This window comes from Labrus bergylta, chromosome 2 (assembly GCF_963930695.1).
Source record: "Labrus bergylta chromosome 2, fLabBer1.1, whole genome shotgun sequence".
Classification (NCBI taxonomy): domain Eukaryota; kingdom Metazoa; phylum Chordata; class Actinopteri; order Labriformes; family Labridae; genus Labrus; species Labrus bergylta.
In genome coordinates, this window is record NC_089196.1 from 24,624,461 (window position 1) to 24,649,931 (window position 25,471).

General features: G+C 41.8%; 1 protein-coding gene across 2 annotated transcripts in view; it reads left to right on the plus strand.

Annotated features, from left to right (window-relative positions):
* The window catches only part of efna5b (ephrin-A5b), a 104,667-nt gene that overhangs the window by 65,464 nt on the left and 13,732 nt on the right, over positions 1-25,471 (plus strand). For both annotated transcript variants that reach the window (XM_020657158.3, XM_020657157.3), the window contains exon 2: positions 15,335-15,627. In XM_020657158.3, coding sequence (XP_020512814.1) covers positions 15,335-15,627 — 293 coding nt within the window. The remainder of the gene's footprint in view (positions 1-15,334; positions 15,628-25,471) is intronic.

A 25,471-nucleotide genomic window follows, 5' to 3' on the forward strand; every position in this document is an offset into this window, starting at 1 on the left:
CCTTGACAGCTTCTCCATGGGAGGCTGACCCTGAAGGTCCTGGCAAACGCTTTGTTCATACCAAACACACACACACACACACACTGCCTGCATTTATAAAGACTTACCCTCTGAGCATGTATGCACACACTTGTATACAGTGTAGGGGCTAAAGGACCGTATAGCTTTTAAACAGGCATGAGGAATTAGCAGAGGCCCAAAGTGTCAGCCCCCCCACTGACTGAGCTACTGCTCTGTCATCCCGACCAGCACGCTGCATCTCTCTGCCTCAATATATCTCCCTCTGACACACACACATACACACATGCATACAGTACAAACACATGCATACTTTCACACATGAAGAAAAGAGAGGGAAACTGAAGAACTATTTCCTTTTTTGAATTTGTTAAATCGTAAATTTAGAATGTGTAAAGAATCATGAATTGCAACAGGTCTCTGTTCTATATAGTCATATATTTAATATTTTAAAAAGTTTTTGACATGTTTTAATAAAACCAGCTAATGTTGTCACATTGAACAGCAAAATGGACTTCTATTGAAGGCAAGGAATTGACAGAAAACAATCTTTAGTAGCATGATTTTTAGCTTCTCACTCTTCAAAATCATTAGAAATCTTTTAGGCTTTGGACAGTTTTTAAACACAAGCTACATATGTGTCACCTCATGACTGGTATTTTTCCTTTCAATGTTTTCACATCTGATGAGCTACATTTAATTAGTTTTTCCAAAAAAGGAAATAAAGTGTTGTTACTGCTGAAAACAACTTTGAAATATTCCACCTACATAACTATACATGGTTTTCTGTGCATGTATGCGTTCCTTCTTGTTCTGCAGCTGAGCAAAGGATAAAATAAGTCTTTATAGTGTCGAGGAACAGGAGCCCCTTGTTTGAAGAGATTGCTGCTGTTGCCTTGTGCCGCGGCTGGTTATGAAGGACTTCCATCATCTCCCCATAACCATCTGCTGTTAAAACACTCTGCCTTTTACAATCAGCAGATGCTCTGGAAATTACCACCTCTTCCCCCTCTGCTGCCACATCAACCACATCTCCTGTCTGCCAGATCCCCGCCTCCATAACACAGTCGTAACTCCGAGGACGCTGGAGAATTTTGCATTGTTCTTAAAAGTTATGATCGGATTTGAAAGGTGTTATCTAACTTGAGACAAGACAAGGCAGTTCAGCCCCTAAAATCAGATTTTTTTGACCATTTAAATACAATAAATACAATAACCGCTCCATTTAAAGCGTTAAAACTAGATTTGAAGAGCTGCCAAGATGATATCAGGGTATGTTGTTGTTCTTTTATCTGATGGATGTGTCAACACTGTCTCATGAGGCCGTATTGTGTGGACTACATTATGAGTAAGACAGGTGTACACAGTCTAGACTGACTCAGATAATAGAGAGGGTAAAACATGTCATCACATAACTGGAACTGCTGGCACAAGTATTAATTCAAAGAATCCCTTCAGTGCAGCCAAATAATACACGTCTATTATGACTGTCCCTGGGAATAAAACACCCTGGCAGAGTTTAGGCCCTCTATTGAGCAACACACAATGAGTCAATTAGACTTTTCTGCAATTAGCCAGTTTGAGTTTATAACGTGGGCTGCCTTCCTACAATGTAAGATGCCAATGTTGTACTGCATTTCACTTCACAGCCCACTTGAGTCGCCTGAAGACAGTAATTAGTGTAAAAATAAATGTTTGACGTATAACCTCATTATGTGAACAAGCTGAATCTGTTGAATTACATTTTTACGAGGGGGAATGAGCATGAGAGAACCAGAGAAGAAAAGATTATTGTGGAGGCCGTGAGAAAATCAACCCAGAGCAAACTGTTAGGAGAGCAATCCCAACAGGCTGTGGCATATAGTTTGATCTCAGAGGGATGGATGCTTGATGCCTAACAAAACAGGTCCAAACATAGGTTTGATCAAAACCAGTCTGCGCAGGCTCATGTAATATTAAACCATGGCGGAGTAATCGAGACTGAAATCTAGGAATGACCGTGACATATGATAGGTAAGCTGAGGGTGGAAGACTGAGTATTAACCAATGAAAAGACTGTTTTTTTATCTGTTAGATTCCCAGCTGCACTTGCTTACCTCTTTAAAAGCAGCCATACGATCAGTGAAACTCCTAAACTGGCAGCATCCCAGCATGCTCTTTGATGCGATCTTTGTATTCATTTCATATCGTGTGACTGTATGCAAGGACCAGGGCTCTACCTGACTCAGACGATCTTAGTGTTCATTACAAACCCTCGGATATTCGTTTGCTTTCATAGCTCAGAGCTCAGCACCACCAAAGTCCTACATCAGTCTTGTGTTTGACCTGTAAGTTGCATGGTTTTAAAACAAATCCATTAGAGACAGCACCTAGACATTAAAATCGATTCAGTATACTTAAGACACATAACCAGTTCAAAACTATACAATTAGCTAACAGACGGATTTGAGTCTGCTTTTTAGATGCCAAAGAGCTTCTGAGAAAACACTGAGAATTTCTCACTTGCAACCACTTGGTCTCTTTGTTTTTGGAAATGGTTTCAGGAAAAGACTTGTTAAGGATGAACACTCAAGCAATCCATAACCTGAAATCAAGCTGAGCTCCGGCAAATAAGTTTGCGGCAGCCTTATCCACGGCTCCTGCTGATGTCCCGTGTCTGCTGAAGAAAAGCATTGGGGAAATGATAAAAGATTTTAAAAGTTTTAAATTAGCGGTTCACTGATTGTGAAAATCAAGACCAATACCAATACTGATACAAAAAACAAGTTTAAAACATGTTTAAAATAACAACTTAGCCGATTCTGATACCTATGTTTATAAAAATGAATTCTTTGTGTCGGTTTTTCAAATTAGATGTGTGATTTGATTAATTTTAATTCTTGTTAGTCATCCCTCTTCTGTCACCTGAGCATGCCTTAAAAACAACATGTCACTGTCCTTTCTCAGACTCCCACACTGACGTCATACTCTTTCTCATTTGACAATAAAAAAAAACAAACAAGTCCGAGTCTGTCCAACAGTTGACATGTTCAGCCTATTAAAAAAACTCTCCTCTGAATCAGCTGTTAGGTATACTACACTAAATGAATGTGACACAACAGACACACCTCAGCCACTGACATTGGTGCTTGGCACGTTATTCACTGATGGGCGATGTCTGCCAACAGGACGGACAACAATATCGTCTGAAACAGATGTTCAACCAATGCAGTGGTGCATAATCTTTTTTGGAATGGTTCAAATCACAGGCCCTTTGTCTTTGAAACATTACAGTAGAATGATCGTACGTCTCCTGGTAAAGACCTTGAAGCCCCGTTTCCACCAAGCAGTCCGGTTTGGTTCAGTACAGTTCGGTACGGTAAACCCTGGTCTTGCTTGTGTTTCCACAGCCAACCATATCCTTATTTGGTAAGCGGAGTGTAAGCCAGATGGAGATCGCCGTGTCAGCTATGTAATAGTGTGACATCATCGCAGCCCGCTATTAATTAAGTTAAACATTCAAGGAGAACAGGGACACAGTAAACAAGGGACCCTTTAGGGTATTGGTACACTTGGCACCCCAACAGAAGGGTACCAAAAAAGATGGACAGTAAGGATCCCTTATTTTGGTACCATTCCCAACTTTTGGCGGTGGAAACGCCAATAAAAGGGTAGCGTACCGAACAGTACTGAACCGTACCGCTTGGTGGAAAGAGGTTAAACATGAACACTGAAGGGCCTCGAGGTCTTTTTAACTGATGATATCAAATTATCTACTTTCTTAGGCAACCCCTGTTTGTACATATACCTGAAGAGAAAAAGGTGAGGTAGTTATGTAAAGGAAGAAGAAATACTGTATGGTAAGCTGTGTGACGCTATTCCACTATTATTATTCTTCCCCATCTCATTTAAACGGCTTTGAATACTTTCACAACAGCAAACACAAATCAGGCCTCAGCTGTCGAGGCTGGTACTAAATATGAGACTTCGCTGATGTAATCTGTTCAGATTTGAAAGGGTTATATCAGCTGTATAGAGATTTCTCTCACGATGGGAGAAATTCCTCACAGAAGGCGAAAAAACCTACAAGGGTTCCCCGTGACAGCAGTGATGTATAAACAGACACAACTATAGCTACAATCTGTCAGTGAAGCAATTACATCTCACAGATAAACACACAACAGTTACCATTTGGCTTCCCATGGCTCCCTCTGTAAGTGTTACATATCTAACTCAGCATGCAATCAAAGAATGGCTGACGCACACGCCATGCATGCTTGCACACCCGCACACAGCGGCGCGGCGAGTACAGCGGTATACAGTCAGTGGTTTGTGACCTGTGAAAGGGCCGAGGGTTTTATGAAAGTGGTGACATTATAACATCCTGACACAGCTCCATGGCAACCTAGCTTGAAGGTCAGTGTGTGTTTGTGTTTGTGTATTTAAGGTATGGATACAAAGTGTAAGTGGACCAGTGTGTGTGTATGTGTGTGTGTGTACATGGAGTCTTAATGGTGAACACACTCACTGAGATGAAACAAACAAGAGCCATACATGTTTTTTTCATTGTTGTTTTCCCTTTCTTTTCATCCATACTTCCATCTTGTCCTGCTTTTAAACCGTTACGCCGTTCTTCTTCCTACCGCTTCCCACTCTGGATTCTGCCTCCCTTTTTGTCGAAATTTCATTGTCAATTTCTGCCCATTTTTTGCCAGCGTTCCTACTCAAACACTCCTCCACCCATCTGCTGATCACTTGTCCAAAGAGACTGAGTGAGCTTAGGAGAGGGAAGGGAGAGGGGGGGCTATAGCAACAACAGAAAAATGGTGGGCCAACATTTTTTCTGGTATGTGTCATAGGGGGCCTACAGGTGGGCCACAGCCTGTCTGTTCTCTCTGCAAGCCTGGTCTAAGACAGCAGCTTGATCAGTGACTGAGTCAAAATATGACGCTGTAGGTCACCATATAGCGTGTATGTACAAAAACAAAAAAAAAAGACTTTGCTCGTCACATTTTATATTAGCTAACTTGACCCACAAGCTAGGCATCTGCCAAAGTGATGCTGTATAGTGGTGCCCATATTGTCATGTTGCCAAAGGAGCTTAGTGGAGGAGGAAGAAATGTGTGTAATAACCCTTTTAAACAGGAGATGTTATCCACTGTTATTCTCTGTCTTTATTAGAGAAATCAGAAGATTCTTTCAAAAACATCTGGGCTCACAAAAGTATTCAAAGCCAGGTTAGATGATGACCTCATTCTGTTCAACTCAGTTTAAAAAAGGTTGTGAACGTGGGCTTGAAAAGGTTCTTCATCTACAAGTTTAGAAGGGTATACTGAACTCAGTTTGCTCAGAAGAAGATGCAGGTGTCCCTTAAATTCTTGCACTGGATTTGAATCTGTGATTATTCCTCTCCATATCGGAATTTTGTTTTTCTTGCACCCCTTGTTAACATTGTTCCACAAGTGCACGGCTCTTTACAGCCTCGCCTCCTTTAAAGACACTCTAATACTTCCAGGGTCCTTCCCTGTCTCACACATTTGGAAGACGCGTTACACAGCTCAGAGCTGTTTCACTGCCGCTGTTCTGTCTCAGCTGCCAAACACCCTGTCACTATAAAACAATGACTTATGATTTATGGCCGACACGTCTTGCGCTCAGTGATGTATAGCTATTAATTGACACTAACTGGCCATGCGTGACCGTGCATAAACTGACATGCATCTACGGGGCGCGCACAAACCCACTCCGATCCCCGGTAAACATGTCAGGGTGTACAGTATTTACAAAGGGGACCGAAGTGGGTTTGGTGCAGCAATGATTCAGGAAAATGGCCCCAGGGTCTGACAGGATGTTGGGGGGGGGGGGATGTGTCATTTTTCCCCGACATCCTTGGTGACGAGCAGAGACATAAAGAAATCCTTTTACACACAGAGATATACACAGACCCCCACACACAGCTATTCAGTCACATATACAGCCGACACACATCAGTGTTATACTCCCATAAAAAAAGATTGTTTGGCAGAGTAGTGAGTGGATGAGCTCAGAGGAAGTATCTGACTTTTTTTTTTTTTTTTTGCTCTGTGTTTTTTGAATTGAGCTGCAGTATGTTAATGCAGACTACATCAAACACTCAGTGGAGCCCTACATCTCGCCGTTTCACTCAGGACCCAGAGCAGAACAAGAACTTGTCTGTCACTACTCTTAATTCATTGTCTCCCTAAGGGCAAAAATGAGCGCTGACAGACTTAAATGGCAGAAATGAATATCGCAAGATCACAGTCAAGGGTGAAGGCAGTAGGGGGAGTGATGGAGAGAGAAGAGACAAGAGGGACAGAAAGAAAGAGAGAGAGGGGTAATGTCGGAGAAAGGGTCAGGATGGGAGGATGGTGAGAAAAAGAGGGATGAAGGAATGCATGGGTACGTCCCTGTGTCCCTCACTGCTGACAGTCAGTATATTATACTGGGCTGACCACCTGCTCCAAGCCTGCAGAACACCCTCCATAAAGCTACAGCAGATGGACACAATAAAATGCACCATGACCAACAGCCATGCACTCACACATATGTGTGTGTGTGTGTTTGTCCATTAATGCATGTATCATATAAATGTATTAAATTATGCCTATATCCCCCCTCCACCATGTCCCTGAGGCGATATACAGTTAATATGTGATACCCTATAGGTCTGATGTCTCCTCTCCGTGCTGTAAGCCTATCGCCCAGTTAGCCAGCATGGAATGTGGCTGTCAACTCGTATAACACGGGACATGCTCACATGTTCTTCCTCTGACTTCACTTCTATCTCCTTCTCTCTGCCTCAGCTCCAGTTTTAGGTGTTAAGAGGGTGCATCTCGTCTCCTTCCAGTGTCATGTTGTTTTTCTAAAACAAAACCCCTCTCAGGTTTGACACCTTAACAAATTTAAAGTAGAACAGGAACATGGAACACAATTTGAGCTTTTTCGGAATACCTGCGATTTATTTCAGCTCACGACTTATTTAAGAGTCAACAGACCCGTCTTTTAAATACTAATTCAACATTATTGTCACCAAGTGAAGTTCTCAGAGGAACAAAAGTGACTAAATGTTCATACATTTAACCGACAGTTTCCACATAGTTGGCTGTGTTGTTGTTCGTTTGGTGCCTGTTTTGGCATAATGTCGATAAAGTGATGGCAAATATGATCGTGAGTCTGTACATTGTGCTTTATTTTGAAATTCACCGGATGCTCTGTGCATTTCCCCGTCTGGCTTCCTGTCCAGCACGATCTACTCTGTCCAGCTTGACGAGCTCCGTCAAAAAAAAACTTGAAGCAGTATTTGAAATGGAGCAGAGCGTAGTGGCGCTGCTCGCTTTGGAAACGGGACAGTGACTGGAGTGGCAGCGTACCGCGCCAAAGTGTCCCTATGTGGAAATTGGCAGTCAGGCTACACTGTAACCTACAGCCTTTGCTATATTGTGCACACACAAAAAACAATTTAGATTAGAGGGTTGGATTAGAGATTATACCTGCCTTGTCAACAATCCATCTGAACACTTCTTTTGACCCATCAGACTTTGTTTTAAGATATTCTGTTGGATAATGATTAAACCAAAAGATTCTCTACGGCACCATCTCCATTTCCCTCCCATGTTATTTTGCCAAGCTGCATACTGTGTGTTTTAGCTTAGGCCGTGTGGTTGTTTGTCTCATAGAGAAAATAGTGGGTCATGTAATACAAGCTGTGAAATGAGTACCTGAGAAGATGGTGTTGTCATTTCTCGCTGGTCTCTCAGACAAAAAAGAAAAAAAGATTTTGTTTCCATCTCCAGGTCTGAAAGAAAAGAGAATTGCTGAAATGGTGGCCCGGTCAGGAAATTTAATTTTACAGTCAGGATGATTGTGGAGTGGAAATATTGGATGCAGTTATCTGTTCCTCACTTCTCTCCTCGCTCTCCATTACACTCCTTTTGGCGTCAGTAATAACAAAGCGAATACTTCTCTGGACAGGAGGTCTAAGTCCTTCTCCGACTGCTGTGAACATGAACGACATCAATCACAACAGTCCTGTTCTCCTTTCCCTCTGCCAATTCCTATCTTTCAATTCTCGCCTTTTTTTCCCCCCTCTTCTCACCCTTTCATCTTCGGGCCGCTAAACCAATCATCTGCAATTAGACAACTGCACACACTATATCTAGAAGTGTTTGCGTTATGCGTCTGTGTGCGTATGTGTTGAAAGGTCCTGAATAGGCCTTCACATGTGTACTCTAGTCAGGGTTCAGTCGTAGGTCATCTCCTCTTTGACTAAACAAATGTTCCCCCTGGACCTAAATCAACAAATGATCTTTCACTTGAGAGAAACACACACACACACACTCACACACACTCACACACACCCACACACGTAGGCATACACACACTCAACAGGATAGCACAGAGTTTGCCTTTTAAGGTCCCAGTGCATTCTTTTAGTTTTGAGGTTACTGTGATTTGATTTATCAGGGAACGGAACATTGCCTGAGGATATTGAATTGAAAATATATCAGATGTATGCATTTCAGCAAGGAGAGGTGAAATAATGTAAATAGATCTGATTTGGGGTCATGAGCGAGGGGAGTGGGGCCAGCAGAGAACATCAGACAGGCGGAAAATCGAGAGAAAGTTACGGGCGAGAGCGAGTAAACACAGAGCGAATAGAAAGAGAAGGAGGTCGAGACAAGCAAAGGCAATCTTTTCTTTTCTACTGAGTTAGAGAGAGAGAGGGATTCGACTTTGTAACGCACGCGGCTGTCAGCTGTGTGTTAGTGCTGCAGAGTTGACAGTTCTTGTCAAAGTCTCTCTGCCGCCAAAAGACATGAAGCAGGATTCTTTCTGGCACTTCATTTAACATAAAATAGTTTACCCTCTTCACAGTGTCCTGTCACTTTGCATTCATCAGCTGTCCGTCCTTTGTGACGATAATGAAAGTCTCTGTCATAATGTGTGAAGTTTAACCTAAAGCAGTGCATTAAGGCTGTCAGGGTATGTTGTGTTGCCTTTTACTGAAAAAAAGTCTTTAACTATGTCTTTGAGAAGATTAAAGAACACAGGAGAGAAGACTATATAAAACATAAAAACAGTGTTATTGATGTCACCGAAGAGGCATTTTGAAGCCGAACAATGGCGTTCGCCATATTGTAAATGCAGACTCCACCATACTTTTGGTCTGTCTAGTAGCAGACAAAGAGGGGGGGGGGCTCAGGCTCAGGCATTGATAGCTCTAATGCACCTGCTTGTCAGTCAACCCAGCCACGCCCCCAATTATGCAAATGCTTGACTTACTGTTAATAACAGGCTGTAAGCATGTTTATTTTTGGTATACAAAGGACCATTTTAATACGGGATCTAACTGAGTTTCCTTGGCTTTTGCGGTTAGCCTCAAGTGGACATTTAGGGAACTGCAGTTGTTTGCACTTCTGCATTGGCTACATCTTTCAAGTTGCAGCTTGCGACAGGAGACAGAAGACAATCATTGAGGAATTTTCTGGAGTTTATTTTTCCCCCCTACTAAACAAGCAATACATTTTCAGACAGGATCTTGTTTAATCCTTTGATATCCTGTGTTAACACTCCGACTCTCCCTCTGGGTCGCACCTTTGAGCGCTGGTATTTAGAGCAAAGCACATTGAAAAGTCCCCACTCTCGGTTGAATCTCGCTCATTCAACTGGTGAGATGATTTCGGATTGCTCCCTGCCGCTGAGCTCTTGCTCTCCCTCCTTTTCTCTGTCTTTCTCTTTCACTCAGGTTAGCTATCTCTCCCCCGTCCTCCTTGCTTGCTGTCTGCAGCCACCCGTGCTCAGCTCAGAGAAGTGGCTGATGGGAGTTCATCGGGTGCACTGTGTGTGTGTGTGTGCGTGCATGCGGGGGCCGTGCGTGTTTGTGTACGCGTAGGTGCGACGTGTGTGTTTTGTCGTTCAGAGAGGGGTGTGTGTGTGCCCGAGTGTACGCACAGCAATGTCAGTGGGCTGTGTAATTGAAATGGAAATGAGCCAATCAGCGACTGCAGTGGTGTGCCACCTCAGCCTGCATTCACTCCACTGTTCCAGCTCCCTCAAACTAACTCTCTCTGTTTGTGACTCTGTGTTTGTGACTCTGTGTAAGTGTCTCTGTGTATCTGTGAGTGTGTGTGTTTGTGCTGACAATACTTGGCCCTTCTGCTTCCTCCCCGAGGGCCTGAGGAGGTGGTGTGAAAATGTAATCAGTTAGTAATAAAGATTATCTCCTACACTCTCTCTCTCTCTCACTCGCTGAGCAACACACACACACACACACACACACACACACACACACACACACACACACACACACACACACACACACACACACACACACACACACACACACACACACACATGTTTGCACACATATGCACCCCTGCTTAGTGTCCAGCTAATCGCCCTGGCTCTGAATTGTGACCCAGCACTCAGTGGGCCAGCTGTGGCATAACAAAGACGTGCAATTATCTCCATTTTACTATTAGCTTAACATCCAACTTCGCTCCTTAATTACCTATTTTACTGCTAAAAGGCCTCCGCTGCCACTTTCTGCCTCTGCTCTTTTCTCACAAGAATGGAAACGATTGTTTCTCATGATGTTTCCATTAGGATGTCCTAAAATAGAGTGCTGCTAGTCGGGAGGATCGAGTGAATGTGTGTGTGGCACTGGAGGAAACTCAGCACCAACTCTAGAGGGACAACAGCTTATGTGATTTTATAACCTTTAAGTTCTTATCTTGGGACCTTGAATAGAGAAATATATGTAAGCTATCACTGTAAGGATAATGGAGAGAGCCAACAAGAGTTTTTATATTTTGTGTTAAATTTTAAGGAAGAATGTGCGACTTCTTGATCCATAGATATTTCCATTGAGCATTAAAACCAAAACAAACTGCTGCTTGGCTGGAACCTCCATACTAAACGGTGCCGCTCTCCTCCTGCAACGCACCTCCACACGCCCTTTAAATTAATAAAGTTATAGCAAATGCATAGTGGCGTCACATCTGATTGGCTAATTGATCCATAATGCACAATGGCGCCGCCTTCTTTAAGCAATAGATGTGTGTGTATGTGTGTGTGTGTGTGTGTGTGTGTGGGGGGGTGTCATAGTGTCAGAGCTCAACAGCTGGTCATTTTATTATCATGAATTCATTCATTTCATCTTTATGTATTAATAAGTTTCACATTTATTTGACATATAAAGACAGAATAAATAAATACATTTATTAGGTTGGCCAATTTAAAGGTATTTTTAATGCATTAGTTAAAGGTCAATTTAATTAATCATCAACATAGAACAGACTTTTATGTTTTTAACATTCATTAAATGAGTAAAATAAAACCTTCAGCACGATCATTCTGCTGCACTTTGACCCAACTCACCATGACACATGATTTTTTGTCCACTTCAATTCTGCACCATCTTTGTGATTCCTGTCTTCCTTCAGTGTTACTGTATCGTCTCTCCTGCATGCTTCACTCTTCAGGGCTGGCAGGGCAATCAATTGATTTATATTCCATGTGTGCAACCTCTTTGTGCTTGGATGTCCTGTTCAGTGGCTGGAGAATGTTTGTACACACAGTTTCTGCTGAAAAGAGGTTCAGTGGTGGTGGTGGGGGTGGTGGTAGTGGTGATGGGGGGTAGGGGGGTTTATAGAATAGCAGCAAGCAGATTAAAGCTGCCATCGCTGTAAACAAGACACTGGCTGCATCTAAAACTCCCACATTAGTCCCCTGATGGCAAGTTTTTTTTTTTTTATATATAACGACAATAAACACAGATTTCTACAACATACAACAACTTTCCAGGGGATGAAAATCCAGCTATGAAAATACTTTCCTCACACACAATCATCATCCACATATGGTTTATAGAAAGAATCTGCTTTAATGATAAAAGCATGGTTGAATAACTACTGCAAAGACTTGGGGGAGCCTGTCAATACTATCTCCATTATTCAGCCTCTCGGTCTGTTTTTTTTCTCTTCTCACTATTACCTCACCTTATTTTGGAAGCAGGTCCTTTCTCTCCCCCTATAGTGCCTACTTCTCACCCTCACTCTGTTCTCACTCGCTGCCATTAGCAGCTTCTGGCTCTCACTGCTGCTCCTTTGCCAATGTGCCAGAGAGCTCACTGAGCTGATAACACCGTCCTAATGTATGTGCGGGTGTGCTCGAGCTGGGCGTAGGTTTGTTGCATATGTGTGTGTGTGTGTGTGTGTGCGCGAGGGAGAGTGTGTTATGTGTTACAAATGCCCGTCCTGTCCCTTTTTATGTGCTCACTCACCCAAACATCCTCTGCTTCATTTGCAGTCAGGGCCACGAGCCACTATTCTGACTGCTGAGGCAGGGAGAGAAGGGCAGCTGAAACATCACACAAACACAAACACACACACACACACACGCAGTCATTCTCTTTCTCTCACACACATACAGTAGACACACACACATGAGCTGAGGCAACAGCGGATGGGGGGAGGTGGGGGGGGGGGGAGACCATTAAGTCGGTGACATTTTAAAGCAGTGAGAGAGATGCATGGCTCTTCCTGGACCTCCACAGACATGTTTTAAATGAGATGTTACAGATGAGCTACTCCACGCCTGGCTTGCAAACACTCTCACTTATACTGGTAAACACAGAAAGGCCACGTTCTATGCTAGCTCAAGCTCTCACAAACACACACACACACACACACACACACACACACACACACACACACACACGCACATAAATAAATACACTGAGCAGAATCCTGCATGTAAAGTGAAAAAGCTAAGGTTTGATTCGTCCATTACATTTGACATTAACCATTCGAATGTGCAAACATGAATTTAAAGCGCCCATACCCAGGTTTTTTTGCTCAAATTGTTATGTGCACTGTGATTATAATCCTGTGTATCTGATGTGAACATAACACAGACTGGAGTAAACACAGCTCAGCAGGACGAGCGTTGTCAATGCATGCACAGAAAATGGATCTGAGAAAAAAAAAAATCCTTTCTTTACAGACAGAACTCACATATTACTTTTGACTAACTAGCAACGCTGCATTGAAAAGAGAGATCAAATAAGTGGGTGGAAAAGAAGTGACAGGGAAGCGATAAAGAAAAGTACTGACATTGTTATACCATTGTTTAGCATATATCTTTTTTTTTTTAGACGTTCAGTGCCAGTCAAAGAAAACTGTGTTCCCGTTGATAATTGAGACTCGCTGCAGGAGTTGTTTATAGAAAATAGTCCTTCTGGCTTATTTGTTGCTTTCTTTAACAAACTTTGAAAACATTATGTTAGTGATACTAACAACATGAGGGCAACAGGAAAAAAGTCAGTTGATCATTGTTCTGCTTGTTGCAGCAACATAAGAGGAATTGCTGTATGAGCAAAGATACCAGGCATGCAATCGCTTATCATTGGACAGAATATGCCAACATAGTAAAACTACATTAGGGAAAATCAGGGTGAAGTAACATCATGGATCAGACATTGGTAATCAGATTGGAGCCATCTGATATCCTCTCATGTCGTTGAGATGCAGTGGACAAATTAAACAAACACACAAGACCGTAGAGGAGGCAATCAGGGTAACTCACAATACGATACACAAGACTTATCTTAGGATCATCTCAGGACACCAGGGCTTCTGTGATCATTCATAAGTCACATGACAATTATGTCATAAAACATCAAAACATCTGATTCACACGAGAATACAAAATGTGCCTCAAAAGGAAAAAGTGCAATTCAGTGTCAGTTTCACCTCTTATCATGCTTCGAACTGGCAATGAAATCTGTGTTGAGTGCTTTTGAGTAACTTGGGGTTAAGCGTCTTGCCCAAGGACATATAGGCCAAGTTGCTGCAGAAGCTTGGGATCACACCCCCGTCCTTCCGGTTGAGAGACTCTACCTCTGAGCCACATCCGCCCATTTGGCACCAGTGATTTGATTATAGTATCACACATGTAAGGACAACGATATATTGCTGTATCCATATTTTGTCCGACCCCTACAAGTCGGTATAGAAATTAAAAAACGTGCTGTGTGTGTGTGTGTGCACAGCTTCAGTATGTTAATCCTCAGACTCCAGAGTCCTCGGGATGAAATTATTTGTAGCCTGTTACACGCTTTGCCCTCTCGTGGGTCCTGGGGCTCAAGGAGCTGGTGTTAGAGACAGCAGTGGCGGTTTTCAATTAAAAGTTTTGTCAAAACTCTTGTCAGGTTGTGCTCCTGCAACATTTAACAACTGGGTCTCAATTACAAACTCACACCACCTGGCTTCTGGGTGGAATGAGTCAGTGGCACCAGCTGTGTTGGTACTTGAGCAATTTTGTGGTTCATTGTCGCCCTCATATTGCTTCAAGTGTGTGTGTGTGTGTGTGTGTGTGTGCTAAATTGAGGGCATCACTTACGAGCTTACAGGTGTTCAGTGTTTTTTCTGTGATGTCCCCTGTGGCCTCAAAGGTGAGAGTCGCACCATCTCAGACCCAAATAGAAAAAAAAATGGACACAAGAATTTCTCTAATTCTGGCAGGTGTAAAAAAAAAAATCCACAGCTGAGAGACCTATTGTGTGGCTAGCAGAGAGGAAATAGTGTTTGTGTGTGGATGCTTGTGACAGTGTGTGGCCTTTAGATGAATTTGCCTGTATGTATTGAAACCCTCTGACCCTGTGTGGCCAGTTCTAGATCATTGCAGCAGTAAAAATGCCTCACCGCACAGTCCTCAGAGACAGCCAAGGCTCTGTATATTTCCTAACATGACATTTACTGTCCGGACCATCCTCTTTCCTTGTGATCATTTATACTTATGCTGCCTGAGAATCGTCTTGTCTGTATTCTTCCCTGGAAGAAAAAAAATGCCCAAGATTTAGTTTTTTTCTTCCATAAAAGACCAAAAGCTGTTCTCTGTGAGCGTCTTTTCTCAAGCTTAGATACTTCAGTCTGCTATCGTTCGGAAGGCAGATGTGTACACGTGTGAGTAAATATCTGCTGCAATGATAGATTTATAGATAAACCGACCCACCCAAATTTATTGAAGCCAGAAGAGGAGAGCGCTGGTGCTTGTAAATTTCCAGACAACACAGAGAGAGTGTTGACAGATCAAACCCACATTGTCTACATATGTACGTGCCGAGTTCAAACAATGCTTTATGCGTCATGATTGAAGAAATATTGATGCATCAACACACAGATGTAATAAGAGTTTACTAATGGGACTTGTGAAGTGCGTGCACATCATTCAAAATCAAGTTCTCATACTTATCCTTTCTATAAAAAAAACATCAAGGCGTTAACTCTTTCTCTTCTTGTTTTTTTCCTACCAGGTTCCATCGTGGGGACTACCACATCGACGTGTGCATAAACGACTACCTGGATGTCTACTGTCCTCACTATGAAGACACAGTGCCTGAGGAGCGGACGGAGCGCTACGTCCTCTACATGGTCAACTACGATGGCTACAGCTCATGCGACCACACCTCGAAGGGCTTCAAACGCTGGGAGTGCAACAGGCCACACTCTCCGAACGGACCGCTCAAGTTCTCAGAGAAGTTCCAGCTCTTCACTCCCTTCTCCCTGGGCTTTGAGTTCAGACCGGGCAGAGAATACTACTACATCTGTGAGTGTTATAGCTTTTTATACCCACATACAGAGAGGTGACAAATAGAAGGAAAATCAAGGGTTTCAGTTTAGATGTTGGGCCACTTCGAGCTCTACAGAACGCCATTCTCTCAAAATAAAAAGGGCCTTTTTTCTCTTGGTTGTGTTTGGGAGGTTTATCCATCAAACTATGCCATACTATCCCTGATGGGCTGTGGTTGAAAAAGTTACAGCCATAGTTTTAGCAATGTTTGGCATTTTGGGTTAGCAAATGACATGGTTAGCTTCAAAAAAAGGTTCCATCAAACCCTAGTGCTTATTTGGTTTTCAAAAATGAACCCATATTCAGGGGGGGAGTGAAAAAGAGGTCTCCAGTGATTCCACGCTAGCCTCGATGTCATCTTTTGTTATTGTTTTGATCAATTTTTCATACTGTGTGTTGAATGCTAAACAAGAGACATTTCTCTTGAGCACCAGGGTGTAATCAAGAAGAATGAGAAGTAATGATTGAGGCCGATCATTCATTTGGAAGTTGTTTAAAAAAGTTATGTAACAAGTAAGAAGTAGGGACTTTTTCTCAGAGAGACCAGCAGAGTGGCCACATGCTGGCCATTGAGGAAAATAATGCAGTTTAAGGTGCTTCACCATTGGTTACATTTGTTTAATAGCTCAGATCTTTGTCCCATCACTTTCAGCGTTCAGTCTCAACAAATATTCAGAGGCTGTTGTTGCACTGATTGGCACTCATTTCAGGGGCTTAGGGAGAAAAAAAGAAAATCTAAGAACAGACACCTTAGCATCTGCTTTAAGCACGTTTCACCTCTTAGTTATGAGGCCTTTTAAAATTAATTAATCTGTTTTAACGGCATGGTTACATTTCAAGGAGCTGCAATCAAACTAATCAGCCAAATGCAACAAATCTTTTATTTTGAAAGGTTACTTTTTGTTCTTGTTTTTACTCTTAGTGACAACAAAATAATGTCAGGAAATGTGGGTGAGAGACAGGAGATAAAATTTTCAATTAGACCCAAAGGGTGCAACAACAAGGACTCAGTACGTGGGGTGCTTTTACAAACTATTTTCATACCAATATTGGAAGTCAAGTATTTTGTTTTGTTTCCAAAGCTGCACAGAAACTCCCCTTCATTCACAGAAAGATGTAAAACCAAACTATGTAACACTGCATGAATTACAAATCCAGCAAGCCCTAACGTTTTTTTTTTTCTTCACACACACTCCGACTATCCCTTAGCCATGTTTTCACAACCCCAGCACAGAGCTCTGAGAGGTGGCATTACAGTGATCCGAGTAGACGCTTTCAGGCTTTTTTCACACCGCTCTCAACACTCGAGGAAAACTCTTCCCTAAAATGGCAATGGAATTCACGGGGGAGTTAAATTGAGACAGTTTGAAAGTATATAGCTCACAAGCCCTGCTGCACAATGCTGCCTCCTTCAAAGAGAATCGCTCTCCTCCCTCCAACATTATGCTACGCTCCCATTCAGCTGGCATTAGATTTTGTGTCGTCTGCCTCTTGGCGAAGGAACTGAGCCTAACTGAGTTCATGTGAAGTTGAAGCCCCTGGGAAATTAGGTCTTATCAAAGCGATGTGATAGAGTGGAAGTGAGTCGAGTTTGTCCTTCCATCGCAGAATACTCCCACACGGAGGAGACTGAGGAGTCACTGTCACCGCCACTCACTCTTTACACATTTGTCACAGGGATACGCTGATTTAACCGAGTAGGAAGCACAGTTATGTTCTCATATGGGTGGCATTAATGCAATGTCACGCAGCGTAATGCGTTATGGCTTCAGCTATTCCAGGAGAAGTTTGTGCACTTTTCGGGGCTAATGTACGAGGAAAAGTGTGTAAATTCCTTCTCAGCGAGGGGGCTTCCAGTTCTGACAGTTAACACACTCATGCTAAACGCTGTACTTGTATCTGTTTATCTGTAAAACGGGGCCTGTGGTGTTAATGCGGCTCGAGGTGGCTGTCAAACCCCTGAGTCCTTGTGTTTTCTCAGAGACGAGCGTTGAAAGAGTCAGGAGTGTAACCGAGCCGAGCCCCACATGCTGGGATCTGTTTTCTAAATTGGCACCTTTTTATGAAGCAGTTAACCTGACAGCCAGCCAAGACTTCCCTCCCTGTCCTTTATTCATTTCACATGTTTCCCTCCCTCTCCTTGCTCCCTAACGCTTCAGAGTTATGGACTGGGGTGTAAAATATTTTTTAAAAGTTCCCTCCCTAATGTTCGCAGTTGTTACCACAGTGAAATTATGTTTTCTTTCTCAAACTTCTCCCTAAAACAAATGGCCTGAAACCCTTCCCAACAGCCTTTCAACAACCAGGTGTTAGGACATTTGTCTGGTTAAAAAATAACCAGATTTTCCTCTGCTTTTATTGCCAATTTGCATGGACAGTCATACTAAATGAGATGAGGGAGAAATCTTGGGAGCGTAGATGGGGGTTAGTGAAGGGTTATACAATTCATCCACTCCCCCAAGTCTGTATTTCTAACATTTTTTCAGCCATTTCTGTTGAGAGATGCTTGTCCTAGGGGCTGGATTAAATTACACTGCGACCGACAGGGCTTCCATGGAACACATCCATTCTGCCGTAGCACGCCATATTGGTTTAGTGGCCCGCGGCTTCATTGGCCATTGAATGATTCTAGCGTGTAGCCTCTCTGGCTACAGTGGCGGATATTAAAGTCATCTACCATAAAGCCGTCTGACATGTGATTTCCTACTGCCATTGTGTCCAGCCTGGATGTCCATAAGAAGCGGTGGAGAGGGCTGGTGATGGATGGGACAGTGTCTTTAGTGGACAGACATGGTGCTGAAGGAGGAAGATTGAGAGAAACTGAGAGGTGGTAACATTACTTCACCTGCCAGTTTATCTGCAACATCGGCCTCTATAGCCACCATCGTTATCATCATCATAAACATCAGGGAATCTTCCTCACCCCCACACAGCAGGAACAAACGGGACCTTTCAGATTGCATTGGGTTACATCATTTTAAATCCCTTTCATCTGAAGAATTCAGTGATAGATACAAGTTTTTTACTGAGGAATACCAAAATTGACTCAACAACCTAAGAACAACAGGGAATTTTTCAAAAGAGTATAAACGTATTACTGTATTTTTCTCATGGATTACATTCTGGCTTATTATACAGTTAAAAGAGGTACATTAATTTGAAAATTAATCAGGATCATTGGTTTATACCTGATTATTTCTAATCTTTTTTAAATGCAAAACTTCAGGCTTATTTGGCACCAAATGCAACTACTTATGGAGATTTAAGTTATTGAAAAGTTGATGTTTCAAGTTCTTTAAGCTTGTGGCAGTGTTAGCCGATTTGAAGGCCCTGCGAGGAGTGTTTAGCTGGTTAATAACATACTGAAATTCATACGGATGCCTCTTTATGACCAACATAAGCAAACAAGACCATAAGCAAAAAGATTATTTCCATATCGTTAATTTTAATGCCTAGGACTGTGGTGGCGTGGTAAATGTGAGAAACTAGGAGATTTACAGCATTCTGCAGAAAGAGCCTATTCTCTTCATATTTTCCACAGCAAAGATTCTCAAAGAGTGATATTTTTGACTGTTTAAAGAAAGCAGGGTGAGAAACCACATTGTCCACAGGGGGGCGCCAAAATCAGCACAAACCAAACAGTCCTCACAGGAGCTTTAACATGCATTAACGCAAACGAGGTCAAACATTTGCTCAAGTTTTGTCTGAATCGTCCTGTCATAATATTCATGTAATTAACTCAACATTTTTGTGATTCATTGTCAAATTGGCGATTATTATTCTACATGTACCTATACATTAATACACATCCTGAGCACAACAAGGAGAGCTGAGAGTGGTGAACACTGGTATGAAGCCAGCTTTATGTTCATGATGGATTCCACTTAAAACGATCACGTGGACTAAACTTTGAACGTGTGTATAGAGGCTTACAGAAATCCAGATATCGCTTTTGATTGAAGGAGAATATTTAACAAGACTTTTATAGCTTAATGCTCTTTAGAGACGACAAGGTGGGGGAGTCAGAAGACCTTTGTGGCCTCGTCTGCTCTGGAATATGCTTATATTTTTTCACGCGGATCATTAATGATCATCTTATCATCTTTTATCGTGCATAGAAATGTTTGAGTACCCGAGATGTCTGAATAATAGAACTCAGTATGGAACAGTAATTAGTGACTTCTTTAGTTTTAAAATATTGAGCAACTTATTAACATTCATTGTTGTGATGTTGGAGCTGCAAGGGGGAGCAGTGGTTATTAAGGAAGGTTCCTGGTTTGTATCTAATGTCAAACAGGGACCTTTCTGGATGGAGTTTGAATGTTCTCCCTTCCCATGAGCGTCTTCCCACAGTCCAAAGACATACGCGGTACGTTAATTGGTGACTTTATTGCCCTTAGGTGTGAGTGTGAGGCTTGTTTGTCTCTATGTGTTAGGGTTGTGATTGACATGTTGATCTGTCCAGGGTGTAGATCTGCCCATTGCTCAATGACAGCAGGATTGGCTCTGCCCCCTCCCGAATGGTGGTCAATATTTTTGAGGATTTGGAACTTTTTAATATCGCATGTTTTTAAATCATACATTCTCCATTATTTTAATGATCGATAGTATATGATTGAAAAGTCAAGAAGCATTAAAAAAATAGATATTACGTCTTTACCAAAAAAGAGAGAGCGCTGTCTTAATTGCAGGATTACAACCTACATCAACATTTGTGCATTTAAGACCCTGTGCAGGAGTTTGTCTGCAATAATTGGGGATTAAAAGCAGGAAATGATTCAATATTGGTTACTTGAGACTTCTACTTTTGTTCCCATGGTATCATTACAGGTATTGATTTTGTTAGATTTTTACTAGCCTGTATCCACAATTTTAAATGATGATATCATGACGACCCTATTCATGAGATGTTGTGAAGCTTGTTAGAGTTCAAATATTAACAATCATTTGCCTGTAAAAGCACCAAAGTTAGCATAGACATACCCACCTTATAATGGTATGTAGATACCTGCAGTTCAGGACGAGGTTAGGGGTCAGAATTTGCCTTTGTAGCCCATTTGCCTACATTGTGTGAGTGTGAAGTGTTGCATAGCCAACAGAGAAAATCATATGCATCATTATGCACAGAAGCTGGCCATACTGCACACCTGCACTTAACACAAATGTCAATGTGCTCCGAGCTGGAGGTCGCAATCCATGAGCACATGAGGCAGGTTAGCAATAGTTACTGTTAGTGTGAATGGGCTCATGTGCTCGAGACGTAACAGTATATCATGTAGGGGGATTCATGAAGTGCAGTTTACAGCCCTGATAGAGATGGATTTTCTATTCACAATCAATATTTCACTTATTTCACTGTAGAATTCATTAAGAGTAACTTATATTTAACACAGAGCAGCAGAGACCTTATATATAAAATGCTCATAAACCCAGATTCAGAATATTAATCTTTTCCTCATCTTTAATAACTTTCTCTAGTCAAATGCCCGGAGGGAACGGGGGGGTGAAAAAGTGACGTGATTGATTAGCTTTCTTGTTTGTAGATGAAAATGAAGCTGTCAAATCATATTCCTGCAGAGAAAATTGCCGTTAATGGTGTTTTCGCCCTGCGAGTTCGATGCGGGTCGAGGGTTGATTTGTTGTATCTCTGATAAAATTAGAGCGAGGAGACAGGGTTCTGCTGTCATCTGCTTCAACAACAGAAACAGCTTAATCAACGCTAGCAGGACGGAGGGAATTTACTCAAATGGAGGTCATAATTCTTCATTTCAGTTAGTGTCAGCTCTCTCTCCCCCTCTATCTCTCTCTCTCTATCTCTCTCTGTCTCTCTCTCTCTCTCTCTTAGAAACAGGTAATTTGAAAGCAAAAGCTGGAGCCTTTTCCCTTTGGCGATAACACACAGCAGTGTTTTCTCTCCTGGTCAACACAAGACAGAGCAGAAAGGAGAGGCATACAAACAGAGGATTACATTAGAGATGTCAGAATTATTCGGTTGCGATGCAGAGCTGTAATCTAATCGCCACATATGAAAGCGATTCAGCAAAACGCAGTATTAGCAGTAAGTGAGTTACAGCTCAGAAGTGTCTGCCTGTGAGTCAGACATCAGGGATAAGCATAAAGTCAGAGCACTTCTAAGGTCAGAGTTCACACAGTGCATTCATGGTTTAAGTGAAAACCCATCTCGCAGAATGCTGACGCGAGCACGTTTTTCTAATGTGGCCACAATTCCTCGATCGCGTTATTTGAGTGATTTTAATCTGAAAAGGGCAGAAATCCAATATCAGTGACAGCTCGCCGCAAGAGTTGAGTGAGCGTGGCGCGTTATGGTGTTATAGGCGTGAAAGATGTGTGGCGAATAGGAAAGCACTCGGTGCGATCACGCACAGACGGAGATTGCCAGCAGGAAAGATGTTGTTTTCTTGACGTCTGACTTGTTCACCTATAGGGCTGCTACTGTATCTCACGGACAACAGGATCAATAACAACTTCTCCGTCTCACATGTGGAAGGAGATAATAGCTATTTCTGGATTTGACACCATGAGGAAGAAGGATAACACAGCAACTCTTCAAGAGTCTTTGCAGTAGGTCAAATAAATAGTTATAATCAGAACAATCCAAGGTAAGAATAAATAAACGATAAATAATCAGGGGATATCTAAAACTATAATCTAAAAATCTGTCTCACCAACATACACATCGACTAACTGCACAAGTGATTAACTGCAAGCCGCTGAAAAATACTTATTTTTTTACATTTTTCATGTCAAAGATTCCAAGTGTGTGATACATTTGACAGTTAAAAACAAGCAGGATGAGATTTTCCAACAGAAAACACTGCTTCCACATATACAGATCAAAATCAGCAAAGAGATGGGCCGCCAAACTTGACGAAAAGTTCCTCACAGCTGCTTTGATACTCATAAAGCTTTTTACAAGATCCCGTAACATCTTATTCAACTTTAACTGGACAGCAGCATGCACTCAGAGCTCGAACCCATCCATGAAGATATGGACTATAGCTGTCTTCTGATTGATCATAAATCCTGTAACACACCTTGTTCCTTTGAGAGTAGAGAAGGGCTTATACAGGCAGCAGGAGGAAAATGGCATTAATGGACAAATAAAATAGAAGCAGCGACTGGTGTATGCAGTCTGTGTTTTGTTGGACCTTTGGGAGGTTGGCTAATAATGATAAAGAGCCCTTGCAGTTCCATTTGCAGTACAGGCACAGGAACCTGGATATAATGGACACCATCATAACTCAACCCTTTCATTCATTCACGGGAGAAATCCAGCCTGTCATCAGCATTCAGAAATGATCCGACAACATGGAGTAATGTGACGGGAAACTGGATACACATTCATGTACAATATGCATACATATGCATGAACAGACAGACTGAAAAGCCACAAGGATGCACACAGTCTGGCATGCATTATTATAATCCTGATAGATGGATGAATATTCCACCGCCTCAATCTCCCTATGGTTACTACATGAATTCTTGTCTCTTCTTTTTCATTTCATCCCTCTCTGTGGATTTTGGCACAGTAGTACCTTAATAACCCTACCTGTGTCTCTTTGCATTGGATATCTGTCAAATATGTATTTTTTCCATGCAGATAGCATGCGTCAGACTCACTGAAGATGTACAGACTGGTGGAAAAATTAGGGGCAAACCCTTAATAAAGCAAATAAATAGCAGCCACGAATGGCCCGAGGAATGGTTTGTTGAATTTGATGATAAGTTTCTTTTAACCATTGGTATTTACAGATGCACCAACACAACCAAGCTTTTATGAGAGATATTTGATTGATGTGTTCAATAGCATTCTTCAAACATCATGCTCAAACCGCAAAAAAATAAATGAAGAAGTATCATTCAAAAGAAGTGTTCAGGCTACTTGTACCTGTAGTATTAGTGGCAACCTTCAGTGAAGCTATTCAAGTAGCTCTTGTTGGCTTAACCCCCGATTGAACTCCCATCCACATGCACTATCCTTCAAACCACATTTTCAAATGGAAATTATTTTCAGATTGTCAGTTCAAGGTATAAATGGGCATGTACTAAACTGATTCTGGATGTTCACCTTCAGTCAATCAGAGCAATGAAACCTGTGCCACATCAGAAGGCTTCTTGCTTTGTTTGCTTGTTCCAACCATGGACTGTATAAAACATGGAGGTGGTCTCAGTGACATAAGCCATTGGTTTAAAGACTGTCGATGGTGGTCTCCATATTTGAAATGCTGACTCAAACGAACTTCACGTCAACCTATCAACAGGCAAAGAGCTGGATCTGAGGCGGTCTTAAGACTCCTGACAAACAGCTTGGAGATTCCTGCCCATCAGTCAGATCAGTCACGCCACTTATTATGAAAAACTAGTATCCTTCTAATCAAAACTCTTATCCTTCTTATCACACACAAGTTATAAAATAAATGTTCACCCCCTAACTGGGTGTGCTGCTGAAGAAATTAGTTAAGTAGACCAAATGTGGTTCTTTTAAAAGGCTGTAAACATGTTTATTCCTGTTTCAAGGAACAGCAGTTTTTTTTCTACAATTCTACACTACAATTCTACAATTCACTTCGCAGACGCTTTTATCCAAAGCGACGTACATCAGAGAGGAAGAACAACACAAGCAAGGATCTAGAAAAAAGGGAACAATGTCAGTAAGAGCAAACGATCAGCTTTGAGCTTTTTCCTCTTCATTTTTCAACACCAGAGGTTGTCGCTTGGTTCCAACATCCAACTCCACTTCTAGCTTCTAGTTTGTTACAAAAATCATTGATGTGTCCGTTCAGTTCATTTCATGCTGGTGCAAAAACAAATTCTCAATGTTAAAATCAGCGTCAGCCATCTCCTGTGTTCGTGGTCATTGTTTGAAATCAGTCTCTTATCAGAGAAAGTGTTGTGATTGGATTGACCATGCCTACATCAGAATAAAATCCAGCTAAACAGGAGTGGTACCAACACATCTGCAGGAGCAAATAAAACAAGATTGGTCTGGTTTCCAGGCTAAATCTGAACTTCAAACACATCAGCAGATGGGAACAAATCAGTCAGATATGTTTACTGGCCCCTGAGAAGGTCCAATAACATAAGAACAAACTGTTAAAGGTCTGGCTATACCGAGCTCACTGGAGTTTTTAAGAGTCTCCTTTCAAAAACAAAATGAAACCAGCCTGTTGGCCACACGTGGCTAATAATAGACCATGAGCTAGGTCACAGTACACTTGTTGACAGCCTGGAGAAAGCAAAGCAGGAGAGAAAAGTCTCTAATCAAGTTATGTGACTTGGAGCACCAATAAAGTAGTCATCACTTTGTCTGTCGGATAACAGGAAGGCTGTAAAAAAGCCAAAAGATGGTGCATACAAGGGCTGGGATCTAAAGGAAATGAACTTCCTCTCAGATACAATACATTCATCTACCAACCATCTTCACTATCATTAAAACAAGGACATTTAATCCTTGGTCATTACAACCATTAACACATATATTATTAAGCCAGTGCATTAGTCATTATGTTTAATTGTATTTGTTCATTTTCCTTTCTCCTCTATTGCAACAAACATTCATGCACACACACACTTCAGCACACATTTGATTCAGTGGGTGGATACTTGGGCTGAACCATAATATTATGATTCCATGGAATACACTTACTGCAGTAATGAAACATTATTATGTACAGTGATTTATTATTATGTGGCTTCTTTGAAAAGCTTTACGTCCCCTTTGATTAATAAATCAGCACATTTATTATAATAGGAGTGCATAGACATAAATGATTTGATGACATTGAAGGGTTTTCAG